Source organism: Eimeria tenella, genomic scaffold (genome assembly GCF_000499545.2).
Source record: "Eimeria tenella Houghton genomic scaffold, Eth_scaff19, whole genome shotgun sequence".
Lineage (NCBI taxonomy): Eukaryota > Apicomplexa > Conoidasida > Eucoccidiorida > Eimeriidae > Eimeria > Eimeria tenella.
Window position 1 is genome coordinate 50732 of NW_013541739.1, and position 15260 is coordinate 65991.

Here is a 15260-nt window from a genome sequence, read left to right on the forward strand (position 1 = left end):
CTGCCGCAGCTTCCCCTGCTGCTTCAAGCAGCAGCAGCAGCAGCAGCATAGTTGAGCCGCAGCAGCAAGACACGGCACTTGATTTCGCAGAAGCAACGGAAGCAGCAGCGCTGCTGGAGGAGATCGACTGGGCAGCAGCATCTCAGGCTTCTTCTGCTGGAGGGGGTTTTCCAGAAGCAACTCAGCCCCAAGCAGCAGCACCAGCAGCAACAGCAGCAGCAGCAGCAGCAACGCCTGCTGCTGCTGCTGCTGAACCAGCTGCTGCTGCATCTCCTGCTGCTGCTGCCCCGCCTGCAGCAGCGCCAGTTGCTGCTGCTCTTGCACGTGAGCAGACGCCGGCTGCAGCAGCAACTGCAGCAGCAGTTGCTGCAGCAGCTGCTGCTGCAGCTGCTGCAGCTGCTGCGGCGAGAAGTCCCGTAGACGCAGAGCACAGAAATCCCGAGGCTTGTGCTGTCGCGGCAGAGGAACTCTCGCAGGTGCAGCAGCAACTGCAGCAGCAGCCGCAGCAGCAGCAGCAGCAAGTGCAGCAACAGAAGCAGCAGCAGCAGCAATGGTTTAGCAGTGAAGATGGGCTACGCGCACTGCAGGAGAGGTGCCAGCAGGAATTGCTGCTGCGGCAGCGGAGCGCTTTTATTCAGCAGCAGCAGCAGCAGCAGCAGCTTCTCCAGAGCCGGCTGTTGATGCTGCAGCCAAACAGATACGCGGCCCTGCAGCAGCAGCGGCTCCTCATGCAGCAGCAGCAGCAGCCAGCAGCAGCAGCAGCAGCAGGTCAGCCCAGTGGAGCCCCTTGGCTCTTGCAGCCGCTGCTGCCGAGTGCAGCAGCAAGCAGCGTGGGTGCTGCACCGTCGGCTGCTGTCTCGTGGCCTGCTGTGCAGCAGCAGCAGCAACCGCAGCAGCAACAACAGCTGCAGCAGCAACAGCAGCAGCAGCAAGTGCCGCACACTGCACACGTGGCCGCGGGGCTGCCGCTGCTGCTGAGCCTTCGCAGCACCCCGACAGCAGCGCAGGCAGTGCAGCAGCTGCTGACGACAGCGCAGAAGCATGCAGAAGAATTCACTTCACAGCAGCAGCAGCAGCAGCAGCAGCAGCAAGTGTCGAACCACGTGCAGCTAGCTGCGCGGCTCCCCGAGCTGCTGAGCCTCCGCAGCGTCCCCCAGGCAGCTCAGGCAACAGTGCAGCAGCTGCTGACGACTGCGCAGAAGCATGCAGATGACTTAGCCAAGCAGCAGCAGCAGCAGCAGCAGCAGGAGCCGCTGCCGCCGTAGCAGCAGCAGCATGCCCAACAACCGCCAGCCATAGAGAGGTGATGGAGGGCACAATATTGAGGGAGTTCACCCAGCAGCAGCAGCACCAGCTGCTGCTGCAGCAGCTGCAGCAGCTGCAGCAGCAGCAACAGCAGCACCGTTGATACAGAGCGGCCGCAGCAGGGACTACGGTCGACCTTTGCCTCTGCTGCACAGCAGCAGCAGCAGCAGCAGCAGCAGCAGTAGAAGCTGCTGAACTGGTTTTGCATTAGCTGACGCTGCAGCGGCCAACTTGGATTTTCCTCCAAAGATTTTCTTCTTTTTGTAAATTAAAAAAGCAAATTAGCAAATCGAAGCAGCAGTTTAGTTTGCTGCGCCGCTGCAGCAGTTGCTCTTGAACACTTGTTTATTTGCCGATTCCGAAGGTGAACATCTGTTCATTTCCGCATTTCAAGGTTGAATATTTGTTTATTTCGCTTTTTAAAAACAATATTTCAATTAAATGCTTTCAATTGATTCAAAAATGCCTTTTAATTCAAAAGAATCCTCCTTTATCGACCGCCGCTGCTGCTTCGCTGCAGTGCCACTGCAGCTTTCTGTTCGCTGCTGCGCTCGCGGGGCTCCAGAGGGCCGTTTTTGCTTCTTTTAAAATGCGAATTATTTTAAATTAAATTAATAAAAGTTTTTGTTAAACTGAAAACTATTTTAGTGGCAAAAAGGGGAAAAAACGGAGTTTTGAGGGCGCCTGCATGCACACAGGAAACGCCCCAGCGCATGCGTTTTCAGTCTTTCCGCGCGTCTTCGAACAAGTAATTCATCTTTTTCTGCGCTTAACTATCTCCAAAAGTTCAAATAATGCACATTAAATTCAAACAAAGCAAATTGGATTCAATTTGTGCAGATGAAACCGCATTTAGACTCGAAGACACATCAGCGCAGACTTATTCAGAATGTTGCAACGAGTTTCTGCCGGCGAACGCGCAGTTCAACATTCAAGTTTCTGAATTCAAGTTGAACTCTTTTGAATCTTTCAAATCCCATTTTATTCTTTTTAACGTTTCATTTGGCATTTAAAAGGCCTTTTCGTGGGCTGTGTGGCGGAAAAAGAGCGAACTTGTGCAGAAAAATAAAAGTGGAAATGCGGGAAAAATTCAACTTGAACTCCGGAAAGCTTCCTCTCCAGCCCTCACCGCCAGCCCCCTAACTGCAAAACAATTTACAATTGAGAAGTTTAAAAATTAATTTCAAAGATAAAATGAAAATAAATTGCATTTGAAGAGTTTTGAATTATTGCAATTGATTGCAAGAGTGCCAGCGGCAGCTGCTGCTCGCGGCGTCCGAGCTGGTGGCGCGCAGATCTGCAGGCCGCGCGTCTCGATCAGATATTGCATTCCTTGATTTCTTTGATTTCTGAAAACAATTTAAGTTGAATTTAAATTGAATTTAAATTAAATTCAAATTGAATTTGAATTAAATTTGGACTTCTTCCCTGCAGCTTTCCGCAGCAGCAGTGGGCTGGCTCCGGGCTGGTTCCGCTGTCTGGTGTGCCCAGTGTGCTGCATGCGGCGAGCCGGGGAGCCGTTGCGGGGGCTTCCGCAGAAGAACTCCCTCAAAAAAGCCTTTTTTGAATCGAAATTTGCAATTAAATGCAATTTCGGGGATTTAAAAGGGGTTTTGGGGGTAGTGAAGCGGCGGATCGCGCGAGACGGCGCGGCCGCAGCATGCGAGCAGCCGCCGACGGCAGCACAGCGCTCGGAGTCCAGCGAGGAGGCCAGAAGAGGCGAACTCCCCTTTGTCTTTCCTTTCTTTTTGTTTTAAATAATAAATTTTAATTAAATACTTCTTTTATTTTGGTTTAAACGCAGTTGCAGGCGGCGTTTCGAGTTGGCCGTCTCGCCGCGCGCAGACAGTGGACCTCCCTGGTCGCCGCCGCTGCTGCTGCTCCCCTCCTTTGTCCTTTTCGCCTCTTCCGCTTCTTCTTTTTGCATTTTTTGTTTCTAGTTTCTTTTATTTAGTTCAATTCTTTCGTTTTTAAGTGCAGAAGGGGCTTTTTGGCAGTTGCGGGGCGCGGGGGGGCTGCGCAGTGTAGCAGGAGTGGCTGCAGCAGCGGGACTTCGTTTTCTGCTGCTTCTTCTTTGTCTTTTTTTTAAATTTTAAATCCAATTTTGCTTTTGCTGCTCCCAAGGACACGAGCAGAAGCTGGGGCTCTTCCTGCTGCAGCTCTTTCTGTCTCCATCGGATTTCAAACTTTCCAATTTGCTGCGCTGCAGCAACTGCAGCTCTTCCGTAGCTTCCCTTTGCAATTTTATAGCCCAGTCCCAGTCTTTTCCTTTTGGCCTTCTTCGCCCAAGATCCCAGCCCACCATGACAGACGGGGGGAGCGCAGCAGCAGCAGCAGCTGCTGCTGCTGCGCTGCAGCAGCAGCAGCAGCAGCAGCAAGGCAAGGAGACGCAGCCCCGCAGCAGCTTTGCGTGGCTGCGCCGCCTGTGGCTGCTGCCGAACAGGAAGCTGCAGCAGCGGGAAATGCCTACGAGCGAGTTGCAGCTGCAGCTGCAGCAGCAGCAGCCGCATGCAGCAGCAGCAGCAGCAGCAGACTCGAAGCAGCAAAAGGGCGGCAAAGACTCTGAAAGCGTCACTATTTCAGTAGAGTAAGTCTTTAATTGCATTTTAAAATAATGAAATTCAAAAACGCGAAGATTGCATGCATGCGCGCTGGGGTGTACAAACAGCTGAGGCCAACGGCGAAAATATTCAACTTTCCACCCAGCGGCCATTCCGACTGTCGAATTACTCCATTTTTGAATTTAAAAACAACAAAATAGTGAAATTGAACTATTTAGTTTGAATTATATTTCAATTTAAATTCAATTTCCCTCTTTTCCCCAGATGCCACCTCGGGGAAACCCCCAAAGGCAGCAGTCTGGCCGGGCCTCTCCAGCGCAAGACTCTGACGGAAGACGACATCCACCGAGTGCGTTTAATTTGAATGTTCATTTCTTTTCAGCCAATTAATTAAGTCCATTTGTTTGTTTATTTGTTTATTATTTATTTATTTATTACTCATATATTTGTTTGTTGTTTCGTTTCGTTTGTCGAGAGAAGAACTCTTGAACGAAGGGGGTCGTCAATTCAGTTTCGGGCATCACTTTTTGAGATTTTTGGAAGTTCTTGATTCGATTAGATCGATTTAATTAAATTAATTAAAATAAATGGAGAATTTGGGAAAATTGGGTCGAAATTGTTGGGTTTTGTGGCGCTTTCCAGGACTTTTCAACTCCATCTGAACGCGAAAACCCGCTGCAGCGGCTGTGCAAAAGGTCCCGCAGCTGCTCCCCAGTGAAGTGTCTTCTTTCCTTTTTCCCTTTGCAAGAAGTCTTGAGGACTTACAAATGGGAATACCTTTTGCCAGACATCTTCGCCGGCATTTCCGAAGGTGCCCCCAAACCCTAAACCCCAAACCCTAAACCCTAAACCCTAAACCCTAGCGCTTTCCCGCTGCAGACCCCCTCCCTCTTCCCCTCCGAACGACCCTCCCACCCCTCCCGCAGCCCCAAACCCCAAACCCTAACCCTCCTCCCCTCTCTCCCCCTGCTGCTGCTGCTGCTGCTGCTGCTGCTGCTGCTGCTGCTGCAGGGGTGATGGCGATTCCGCAGGGGATGTCCTACGCGCTGCTGGCGCGGCTGCCTGCTGAGTTTGGACTTTACGCGAATTTGATTTATCCTTTAATTTATTTGCTGTTTGGAACTTCTCGCCATGCTGCAGTTGGGGTTTCTGCAATAGAAGATTTGCTGCTGGGCGAGGCGGTGACGCGGGTGATTGGCGAGCGCGAGCGGCTGCAGGAGGTGGCGCGGCTGCGGCTGCTGGCAGCAGACGCTGCTGCTGCTGCTGCTGCTGCTGCGCCTGCAGCAGCAGCAGCAGCGGGGGGGGAGGCGCGCCCCGCGGCGGCGCTGCTGCAGGCGGCGGAGCTCAACGAGCTGCTGCTGCAGCAGAGCCGCGTGCAGGTGGCAGCAGGCCTTGCTGCTTGCCTGGGGCTGCTGTTCCTGCTGCTGCGGCTGCTGCATGCAGGACTTTTGGCAGATCTTTTGGCTTTTCCAGTTCTTTCTGGATTTTCAACAGCAAGTGCTTTTCTCATTGGCAGCAGCCAGCTGCAACACGCCCTCGGCATTCGCTTTCCCCCCGAACTCGAAGACGCAGACTTCAAACTCCTCAGGTGCTGCTGCTGCTGCTGCTGCTGCTGCTGCTGCTGCTGCTGCTGCTGCTGCTGATGGCGGTGGTGGTGGGGGCGGGGGTGCTGCGGGCGGTGGTGGTAGTGGTGGTGGGGATTATGGGCATTGTGGTGGGGAGGGTGGTAATGTTGCTGTTGTTGTTGCTGCTGCTGCTGCTGCTGCTGCTGCTGCTGCTGCTGCTGGGGTGTACAGACAGTGGTGGTACTGCATCAGCCACATCGCCGAAGCCAATTGGGTCTCTGTCGGCATTTGCGTCTCCGCGATTTTCGTTCTCGCCATTTGCAAATTCCTTAATCGAAAGTCAGAAACACGAAGCCAGCTAGCTGGCTAGCTGGCTAGCTAGCTAGCTAGCTAGCTAGCTAACTGGCTAGCTAGCTGGCTGGCTAGCTAACTGGGTGGCTAGGTGGCTGGCTGGCTGGCTAGCTAGTTAGCTAGCTAGCTAGCTGGCTAGCTAGCTAGATGGCTAGCTAGCCAGCTTGCGAGCCAGCGTTTTAGACGGTTACCGGGCTAGCTAGTTTTCGAGGCAGCTAGCTAGTTGCCGAGCTGCTGCAGCTGGCTAGCTGGCTAGCTGGCTAGCCAGCTAGCTAGCTAGCTGGCTAGCCAGCTAGCTAGCTAGCTGGCTAGCCAAACATCTGGCTAGCTAGGTGGCTAGCCAGCTAGCTAGCCAGGCAAATATCTGGCTAGCTCGCTAGCTAGCCAGCTAGCCGTTGCGTTCACTTGGGAGTTTCCCGCAGAGGCGGTGAGTTGCGCGCGGGGTGTACGTACACCGGAGCGGCGGGCTGCGTGCGTTGGGGTGTACGTACACCGCAGGTACTTCCGACGGATTCCGCTGCCGGGCCCGCTTTTGGTGGTAATCATTTTTACTTTTTTGTCTTTTGTTTTGGACTTGACGAACTCCGCGGGAGTCCGAGTCGTGGGGAATATTCCCAAGGGGTTTCCGAAGCCCGCGGCGCCCACGTTCTCCATTTCCTACGCCACCATCAGTGAGGGTTTAGGGTTTAGGGTTTAGGGTTTGGGGTTTAGGGTTTAGGGTTTGGGGTGTTCAAGTTAAGTTCTGGAATTTAATTTGAATTTTGGAGTTTGATTTCAATTTTTAGAACTGGAATTGTGGAGTTGGAGTTGAAGTGTTGAGTTTGAATTTTCAAATTGAATTTTGAGTTTCAAATTGAATTTGAATTAATAGATTGAAATGGTAAATTGATTTTAAAATGATAAATTGAATTTAAAGTGATAAATTGAATTCAAAATGATAAATTGAATCAATAAATTGAATTTGAATCATCAAATTGAATTCATAAATTGAACTTGAGTATGTCCATTGAAGTTGAATTGAATATGAACAATTGAATTTGAATAAACGAATTTGAATTGAATTTGAGTTGAATTTAAATTAATGGATCGAATAATTAATTTGAAATTGAATAATTAAGTTGAAGAATTAAATTGAAATTGAACATTTGAATATTCGAATTTGAATTGAAGTCGAATTGGGTTGAATCAAATTTGAATTGAATCCAATTGAATCATTGAATAGTCAAATTAAAACCAAACAACTGAACAATGAAATCAAATATTAAATTAAACAATTAAACTCAATAATTAAACATTAAATTAAATAATTAAATTAAAAAGTTGATTAATTTGCATATTTGAATTGCTGCAGCGGACGGGGGGGAAACTGTAGTGCAGCAGCGAAATGTCTGCGTGGCGATGCTGCGGGAAGCTTTGGCTTTGACGGCGATGTTTTTTGTAATTCATATTTCAATTGCAAAGACTATTGCGCAGCAAAAAAGGGTAAATCCCAGCAGCAGCAGCAGCAGCAGCAGCAGTAGGAGCAGCAGCAGCAGCAAGCACCGACCACACACGCCTCCCGCTGCAGACACTCACGCTGCTGATAATGCTGGAAACGCCGCTGCTGCTGCCGCTGCTGCTGCAAACGAGGATGGTAATAATGCTTGCGCCGCTTCCCCGCTGCTGCTGCTGCTGCTGCTGCTGCTGCTGCTGCTGCTGCTGCTGCTGCTGCTGCTGCTGCTGCTGCTGCTGCTGCTGCTGCTGCTGCAGACGTACAGCATCCGCCCCGACCAGGAGCTGGTGGCTCTGAGCATGTGCAACTTGGTGGGCTGCTGCTTCCAGTGCTTCCCGAACGCAACTTCGCTCTCCCGCAGCTGCGTGGTAGCAGCAGCAGGAGGGTTTACGCAGCTGCACCAAATTTCGAACTCTTTGGTTTTGGTTTTCACGCTTTCCTTCATGACCCATTTGCTGCACCAACTCCCCACTGCTGTTCTTGCTGCTGTCGTTCTCTTCGGCGTCTACGGAATGCTGGACTTCAGAGAGTTCCTCACGCTCGCCAAAATCGGTCAGGGTTTAGGGTTTAGGGTTTAGGGTTTGGGGTTTGGGGTTTGGAGTTTGGGTTTGGGGTTTGGGCTGCTGTTTGCTGCAGCAGCAGGTGTTTTGCTGCTGCTGCGTGTGCTTCTGCGTAACACTTGCATTTGGGTTTTGGTTTATTTGGCCAATTGTTTTCTAATTTTTGAATTCGTTCAAAAGGACTTCTCGACTGAGAGCTGCTGCTGAGCTGCTGCTGCCGCAAAACACATGCTGCAGCAGCAGCAGCAGCAGCAAAAGCTCTGCTGCTGCAGGTGGTTTGGACGCGCTGCTGTGGGTGTTTGTTTCTGCATAACAATGATACTCGGGTTTTGGTTCAGTAACAGCTTCTCAAATACCTGCTGCTGCAGCAGCAAAACGCCTGCAGCAGCAGCAGCAGCAAATGCGTCGCTGCTGCAGCAAATGCTTTGCTGCAGGTGGGCTGGACGTGCTGCTGTGGGTGGTTTGCTTCTGCATAACAATTATATTTGGGGCCATGGAGGGCATTTTGGCTTCCATTCTTTTATCTCTTTTGTGGCTTTTGCAAAAAACTGCAAGACCGAACTTTTCCGTTTTGGGCCGGCTCCCCAACACCTTCATCTACAGAAACGTCAAACGCTTCCCCATGGCCGTCGAGGAGGAAGGTGCTGCTGCTGCTGCTGCTGCTGCTGTGGCTGCTGCTGCTGTGGCTGCTGCTGCTGTGGCTGCTGCTGCTGCTCCTGTGGCGGCTGTGCACTGCCTGCTTTGCTGCTGCTGTCTATTGTTTTTGCTGCTTCTGTCTATTGTTTTTGCCGCTGCTGCTTGTCTGCTGTGCTGCGAGGTTTCTTTTGTTTCTGCTGCTGCTGCTGCACTTTAGCTGTTTATTTTGTGTCTATTTTCTTTTCTATTCCGGCAATTTAATTAAATTTATTTTTAATGGTTAATTAATGCAAGTTTGTCTGTCATGGTGCACCAGCTCATCGCCGATGTTGCAGCTTTTTGAATTGCTTTGGCCTCATTTGCGTATCTTCTTGACTGATCTTCAATTTATATAGTATTTTGGCTCCATTTATCCTTTTCTTTCAATTTGCATGCACATTACTTGTCGTTTTCTCTCAATTTGCATGCATTTGCATGCGCTTGCATGCACTTGGCTGCACTTGCTGCTTCGAAGAGCCGCTGCTGCCGGTGCGTTGGGTCGCTGGACCTGAGGTGTCTGTACACCCGGGCGGCTGCGGCGGGAGCGGTTCAAAGTTGAACTTCGCGGAAAAGCGCGGAATCTGAGTGGATTTTGGAGTTTTTTGCGTCGTTTTGGAGGCTTTTTGCATTAAAGTTGGTTTTGTGCGCGTTTGGAGCGGAGTGTGGCGCGTCAGGGATCCGGATCGTGCGCTTCGACGCCTCGCTGAACTTCAGCAACAGTGACTTCTTCGAGGCCCGCGTGCTGCAGAGTCTGCTGCCTTCGACGCGCTGCGTCGTCGTCGACGGCTCCTCCATCAACGACTTGGACGTCACGGCCATTCGCATGCTGGAGCGGCTGCTGCGGGCGCTGGCGAGCCGGCAAGTGCTGCTGCTCTTCGCCAACTGGAAGGGCCCCATGCGGGACTTCCTGCAGAAAGCTGCTTTCTACCAAGTGCTGCCTCCCGAGCGCTGCTTCCTCTCCATCCCGGACGCCGTCTTCTGGGCCACGCGCCGCCTCCGCAGCGCCAACGAGCCTTCCGTCAGCTGCTGCTGCTGCGCTGCTGCTGCTGCTGCTGCTGCTCCTGGGCTGCTGCGGCCGGCCCCGCCGCTGCGCCGCGCTGCTCCCAGGCTTCCCGTCTCCCTTCGGAAGCTTTCTTGGGGCTGCTCCCCGCCGTCTTCCGCTGCTGCACTTCCCCTCCACCGTGCTGCTGCTGCTGCTGCTGCTGCTGCTGGTGTGGAGGTGTTTTGGGTTTGTTCGTTGCTTTGGACGCAGAAGAACCGCACGGGGACCTCGGAGGGCCCCGGGGGGGCCCCCTGGGGCAGCTCGCCTTCGCAGCTGTCGAGTTTGGCGGAAAAAACAAAAGTGAAAAATTTGAGTCCAAAAGAATTCAAGTTGGCGAGTCCCCAGGCCCTCCAGCTGGACGTACACCCCAGCACTCCCGAGAAAATCAAAAACGGACTCCGACGCTCCTTCTTGCCCTTCTTCGGAGCCACGGGCACCTGGTCCGCGAGGGTTTAGGGTCTAGGGTTTAGGGTTTAGGGTTTAGGGTTTAGGGTTTAGGGTTTAGGGGTAGGGTTTGGGGTGTAGGGTTAAGGGTTTAGGGTTCAGGGTCAGCATGCGCCGCTGGTTGCGGAATGGCTTGCATGGTATTCCGGATAGGTTTAGGGTCGAAGGAGAAAGGCCAAAAGGTGCTGCTGCTGCTGCTGCTGCTGCTGCTGCTGTTTGTTTGCTGCAGCCTGAAGGGTGGCCAGAAGTCTCAGAGCGAAATGGTTTTCGACATTTCCGAAAGACGCAAAAGTGGACAGTCCCACTTCAGGCGGCGCTCCACGCGCTCCCAGAGCCTCACCAGCCTGCAAGACCTTGACAGTATGTTGCTGCTGCTGCTGCTGCTGCTGTTGCAGTAGTGCTGCTGCAGTGCTGCTGCTGCAATACTGCTGCAGTGCTGCTGCAATGCTGCTGCAGTACTGCTGCAATGCTGCTGCAGTGCTGCTGCAATACTGCTGCAGTACTGCTGCAGTGCTGCTGCAATACTGCTGCTGCTGCTGCTGCTGCTGCTGCTGATTTGTGTGTTGCTTGCCTGGTTTGCTGCGCTGCAGCAGGTGCAGCGGGCCATGGGCAGTCGGTCCTGTGGGACGGCCTCAGCGCGCGGACGATGGATGGTCTGCGAGTGGTCACGGAGATAACGGGCAGTGGTCAGGCGGTGCGGTGGATGGTCTGTGCGACTGCGGACGAAGAAGCTGCTGCTGCTGCTGCTGCTGCTGCTGCTGCTGCTGCTGCTGCTGCTGCTGCGGGCGCGGGTGCGGGGGAGGCTTCGGGCGGCGCTGCTGCTGCAGCGGGCGATGGAGATCAGGAAGCAGTTCCGGGAGAAGAAGAAGCTGCTGCCAGCAACGAGGGCCTGCAGACGGTGGCGACGCAGCAGCAGAGCCAGTCCTTCCACAGCGGCTGCAGCTGCAGCAGCAGCAGCAACTGCAGCAGCGACTTAGTGAATTAGAAGATTCTTAGAAGATCGTTAATAAGACAAGGCCAGGCTGCTTCCAGCCTCGCCTGTAGCTGCAACTTCTGCACAAGGGCTGATAGGCTTCAGTCCTTTAGTAGTAGATTTTCTGCGGGCCTCCAAATGCTTTCGCAGCAGCAGTCTGCTGCATGCTGCAGTCCTTAGTGGTTCAAAAATTAAGTTAAATTAGATTTTTTTTAAACTGAGAGGCCAAGTAAATGTTTTTTGCGGAGTCCTTCTTAAAGAGGAGAAAGCTGAGCCTAGCATGCGCGCAAAGCTGCCTTTGCGCAGCTTCTGCTGCCAGTTCAGGATTTAAATTCGGACTCCAGCCTCTCGCAGTGGACCTTTTGCTGCTGCAGCAGCAGCAGCAGCAGCAGCAGCTGCTGCTGCTGCTGCTGCTAGTTCCAGTGTGCTCTTTAGTTAATTTGCAGAATTACTTTCGTGACACTCCGTGCCGCCGCGTTCACTGTGAGGCTATTGGCCCGTTATGCGAATGTCCTTTGACAGCTGAAGCGCGATGTGAGATGCGTGGAAGAGCAGCAGCGGCTGCTGGTGCTGCTGCTGCTGTTGCTTCTTACTTGCTAGGTTAGCTCCGCCGCGTCTTTCCCCGAGAACAAATCCCTCAAAAGGCATCTAAACATGTTTCAATTACCTTTTTGCTGCTGCATGCAGCGGGGGAAGGCTCACGAACACGGGCCGGCCGCGGCAGAGCCACACGTGGTTCATGAAGTCTGAAGCAGCTCCCTGAATGCTGCGGCGCCATTCAGAATTTCTGTTTTTTGCTTTTTTTTTTTAGAACTTACGGATTTACTGTCGACATTACGAAGAAGTCGCATCCAACTGCCAGGCACTGGTCGGCAGCGTCTCTGCGGCGAATTCAAGAAACTTGAATTTCAGAAAAAGTTGAACGAGGCTCCTACTCTGCGTTTCGCACGTTTCCAGAGTCTCCCATGAGCTGATCTCTTTCGCAAATGCTCTGGACGTCTGCGAAAGTATTTTAAAAGTATTATTTCTTTTTTTAAAACTAAAACTGGAGGCAAACGCACTGGGGTGGAGTGTGAACATCTGACTGGCAGAGCCGAAAGCTGAAGCGGCGGTGCAGCGGCGATTGGAGCTTTGCAGTGCATGAATTCGAACCTTTGAAAGCTTTGACGTAAATCTGAAGCGCATTTTGTTTAATTGTTTTGTTCAACTCTTTTGTTTTCTTTCGAAAAGGAGGAAGATCAGCCTACGAGGGAGCCCGCACTTCGCTTGGGATTCTTGTACGTCAGTGACTGGCAAAGGACCACTTGGTGCGGTCTCACAATTATAAAGCTGCATTGTTCCAATTCTGAACATCTGGAGAAGTGCAAAAGCCATTAATGGCCTCAATTGTGAAGCTTTTTGATTCTGCATGCATGCAGCAGCCTCGCCTGTTTTCGGCAGCTTCGAGAGTGCGGACTTCAGGTTTCGTCTGCAGCGGGTTTTCGCACTCAGCGTCGCTGCAGGTCGAAACCATGAATAAATAAGTAAATTAATTAGAAGAATTGGCGAGAAGATCGCATGCAAAGAAAGACTTGCATGTCGAGGAGGTGCACGTAGGCTCTGCGCAGCCCTGCAACGTCGGCTCTTTCCTTCGCTGCATCGGCAGATCTTTTCTTTTTTTGAATTTATTTACAACTTGAGACTTACCACTTCGAATCATCACATTCCAGCCTCCCTGAGCCACGGGCTTCGCCTCAAACGAGTCTGCTGCAGCAAAAGCAGCATTAGAAGCAGCAAAAGAATTATTATTTCCGCTTCGAATCTTTCACTGAGTCTGGCACGGACCTGCAGCAGCAGGCAGCCGCTGCAGCGCCTCCAAACAGGCAAAAGTAACTGCAAGTTTCGGCTCCGCGAGGCCCGTGGAGTTCAGAATTCCAAAGGTGAGGGGGTCAACAAGAATCTGGAAAGTTAGTTTTTTTGTTTCAAAAAACAAAAAGGAAACAAACTAAATAAATAATTATACTTCGCAGGAGTTCAAACTCTCGCAGTGCTGCTGCAGCACGAGTTTCGCGTGGGGGGCGTCGCGGGCGCTCTTGTAAATGGTTTCGCCGGCTAGCAGCGGATTGCCGAATCTGCAATCATTTGAAGAAACATTTCAAATTAATTCTTCCAATCTTTTAAATCTGCTGCTGCTGCTGCTGCTGCAGCTCACGAAGAATCCACAATGTGGAGGCTGTAGCCCGCGGGGCACTTCTGTTTGTTCAACTTTCAAAATCCAATTTCAGAAATTCAAAATTCAAGAAATGGAATTACCAGCTGCAGCTTCTCTCTCCACTCGCCTATGACTCCCTGCACATCTCCTGAAAAAGAAATTATGAATTTAAAAAAATGGAAAATTAAAATGAAGTTTCACCTGCGGCGTTTCCAACGCTGGCGCTTTCCGCGTTTCCCACCAAGACAGAAAGCAGCAGCAAATATATCTTCAAATTGCAAAAGCCGAGCCACCCGAAAAGCTGCTGAAACATGTGAATTAAATAAATAAAAAACATTTGCGCAAATGCATGCAAAAAAGGAGAAAGAACTCCTCCAGAAAAGTGCGGAAAGCTGCTGCTGGTTGAAATGGAGCTGCTGCTGCGCTGAGTTTTCAAATGAATGAAGCTCCTGCTGCGCAGAGTTTTCGAGTTTTCTGAGACCTTTGTGAGGCCTTTAAAGTGAATTTCGTGTCAGTTTCTTTTGGAAGCTTGTCAGGCAGCAGCAACTCCAGGTTCCACTTATTCATGTTTCCGGTGCTCGTGCAAGATTCTGAACTTGCATTGTGTGCAGCCCTGAGTTGAATGGCTGCGTTTATGAAACTGCGCAAGCGAAAGAAACGCAATTTAGAAAATAAAATAAATGAATTCAACAAATTTAGAAGACGCCGGCAGGTCACCCGCCTCAGGCTAGTCACTGTACACCTTAGCGGAGGATTCAAAAGCAGCGATTGCCGTGGCAGTGACCCAAGTGGATGGAAGTTCACGGTTTAACCTGGAGAAACCGATTTGCATTTCTTTTTTTTCTATTTCTGTGTTTCTTCTTACGGGAATTGGCGCCGCAAGCAGCAACTCAGAGTGCCCCCAGTCATACGAACTCGGGCTACTAGATCCACTCTACAGAGCAATTCGTGGTTTCACAAGCAAAACAACTACCGCAGCGCATTTTTGATGGCGCCTTCTCACATTAGAAGAAATAAAGGAAGACTGGGGAGCGAAGAATGCAGTTGATCGCGGCTAGAAGGCGTTTCAAACTAGTACGGGTTCTGTTCTGCAGCAGCAGTGGCGGCGGAAGATCACTCGAGCGCGTGTTGCTGCGGCTCATACTGGCTTCTGGCTTTGTTAATCAGGTTCTCTTTAAGGAATTTCAGGAGAAAGTAACAAAAAGAAGTGCAAGTGGGAGCTGAAGCGGCTCCAGTTCGAGCGGACTGGGCTGGGGAGTGCAGCGCGACTGTGGCGGTTCGCCGCAGGACACCTCGATGGGGCGCATGCACTTAATTGCGCAGCCTTTAGAGCATTTGGCACTCGACATTCATTTAATTTTGCAAAAGAAAAATCCACAAAATCGCCGCTTTCCAGAAGACAAAGCCCTCTGCAAAGGCCGGGGTGTCCGCTTGTCCGCCAACAGCCTCTCCTAGTGCGACGGAGGCACCCACAGGGGGAATCTCCGGCGATCCGGCCTCCTGCGTGGCTTTTGCAGGTTATTTTTGCTTTTTTTGTTGAAATAATTCCCAAAAATTGCATTTTAAATCTCCAAATAGGCCAAAGTCTTCCGCGAACTTCGCCCTGAAGGCGCTGCAGCGCAGCACCGCCCCGGCCGAGCCCCATCCACTGCGGCTGCTGCTGCTGCTGCTGCTGCTGCTGCGTTCTCTGGCGGCTCTTTTTGCGCACTTTTTGCTTTTCCGATTCCCCCACTGACGCAGCTCTTTGCCTCTCGCTGGGGCCCCTGCCGTCGCTGCTGCTGCTGCTGTGGCTGCTGCGCGCAGCAGCAGCAGCAGGAGCTGCTGCTGCTCCTCTGCGGGGAGCTGCCGCGCTTCCTTGCGTCCTCCCGGCCCCACAGACGGCCCCCGCGGCTGTCTTCTGAAATATGTGCTGCTGCAGCAGCAGCGCCGCCGCCCCACACTTCCCTGCTGCTGCGCTGCAGCAGCTCCTTGGCCCCCAGCGGAGCCTCCGGGGCTCTCCTCGTAGCCATTTCCTCCTGTGAATTTCGGGGCAGCTCGGGGGCCCCGCAGCAGCTTCTCGGGCCCCACACTTGCCACTCTTTGCTGCTGCTGCTGCTCCCGC

The 15260-nt window shown here is 52.0% G+C and overlaps 2 protein-coding genes across 2 annotated transcripts in view; both read left to right on the forward strand.

Annotated features, from left to right (window-relative positions):
* Positions 1–1265, forward strand: part of ETH_00007725 (protein inhibitor of activated STAT protein, putative) — a gene marked incomplete at both ends in the record, with an annotated part of 4190 nt that extends 2925 nt beyond the window's left edge. Inside the window, one exon of the mRNA XM_013374028.1 lies at positions 1–1265. This exon is cut by the window's left edge and continues 651 nt beyond it. Coding sequence (XP_013229482.1) covers positions 1–1265 — 1265 coding nt within the window.
* Positions 1266–3608: 2343 nt separating this feature from the next.
* On the forward strand, positions 3609–10980 carry ETH_00007730 (sulfate transporter, putative; the record flags this gene model as incomplete). Its single annotated transcript, XM_013374029.1, has 13 exons — positions 3609–3892; positions 4131–4215; positions 4509–4677; positions 4878–5454; positions 5663–5770; positions 6281–6453; positions 7134–7264; positions 7532–7826; positions 8173–8475; positions 9166–9527; positions 9762–9991; positions 10225–10355; positions 10586–10980. 13 exons carry the CDS (start codon positions 3609–3611, stop codon positions 10978–10980), a joined length of 3243 nt encoding a protein of 1080 aa, XP_013229483.1.
* Between the last annotated feature and the right edge of the window lie 4280 nt (positions 10981–15260).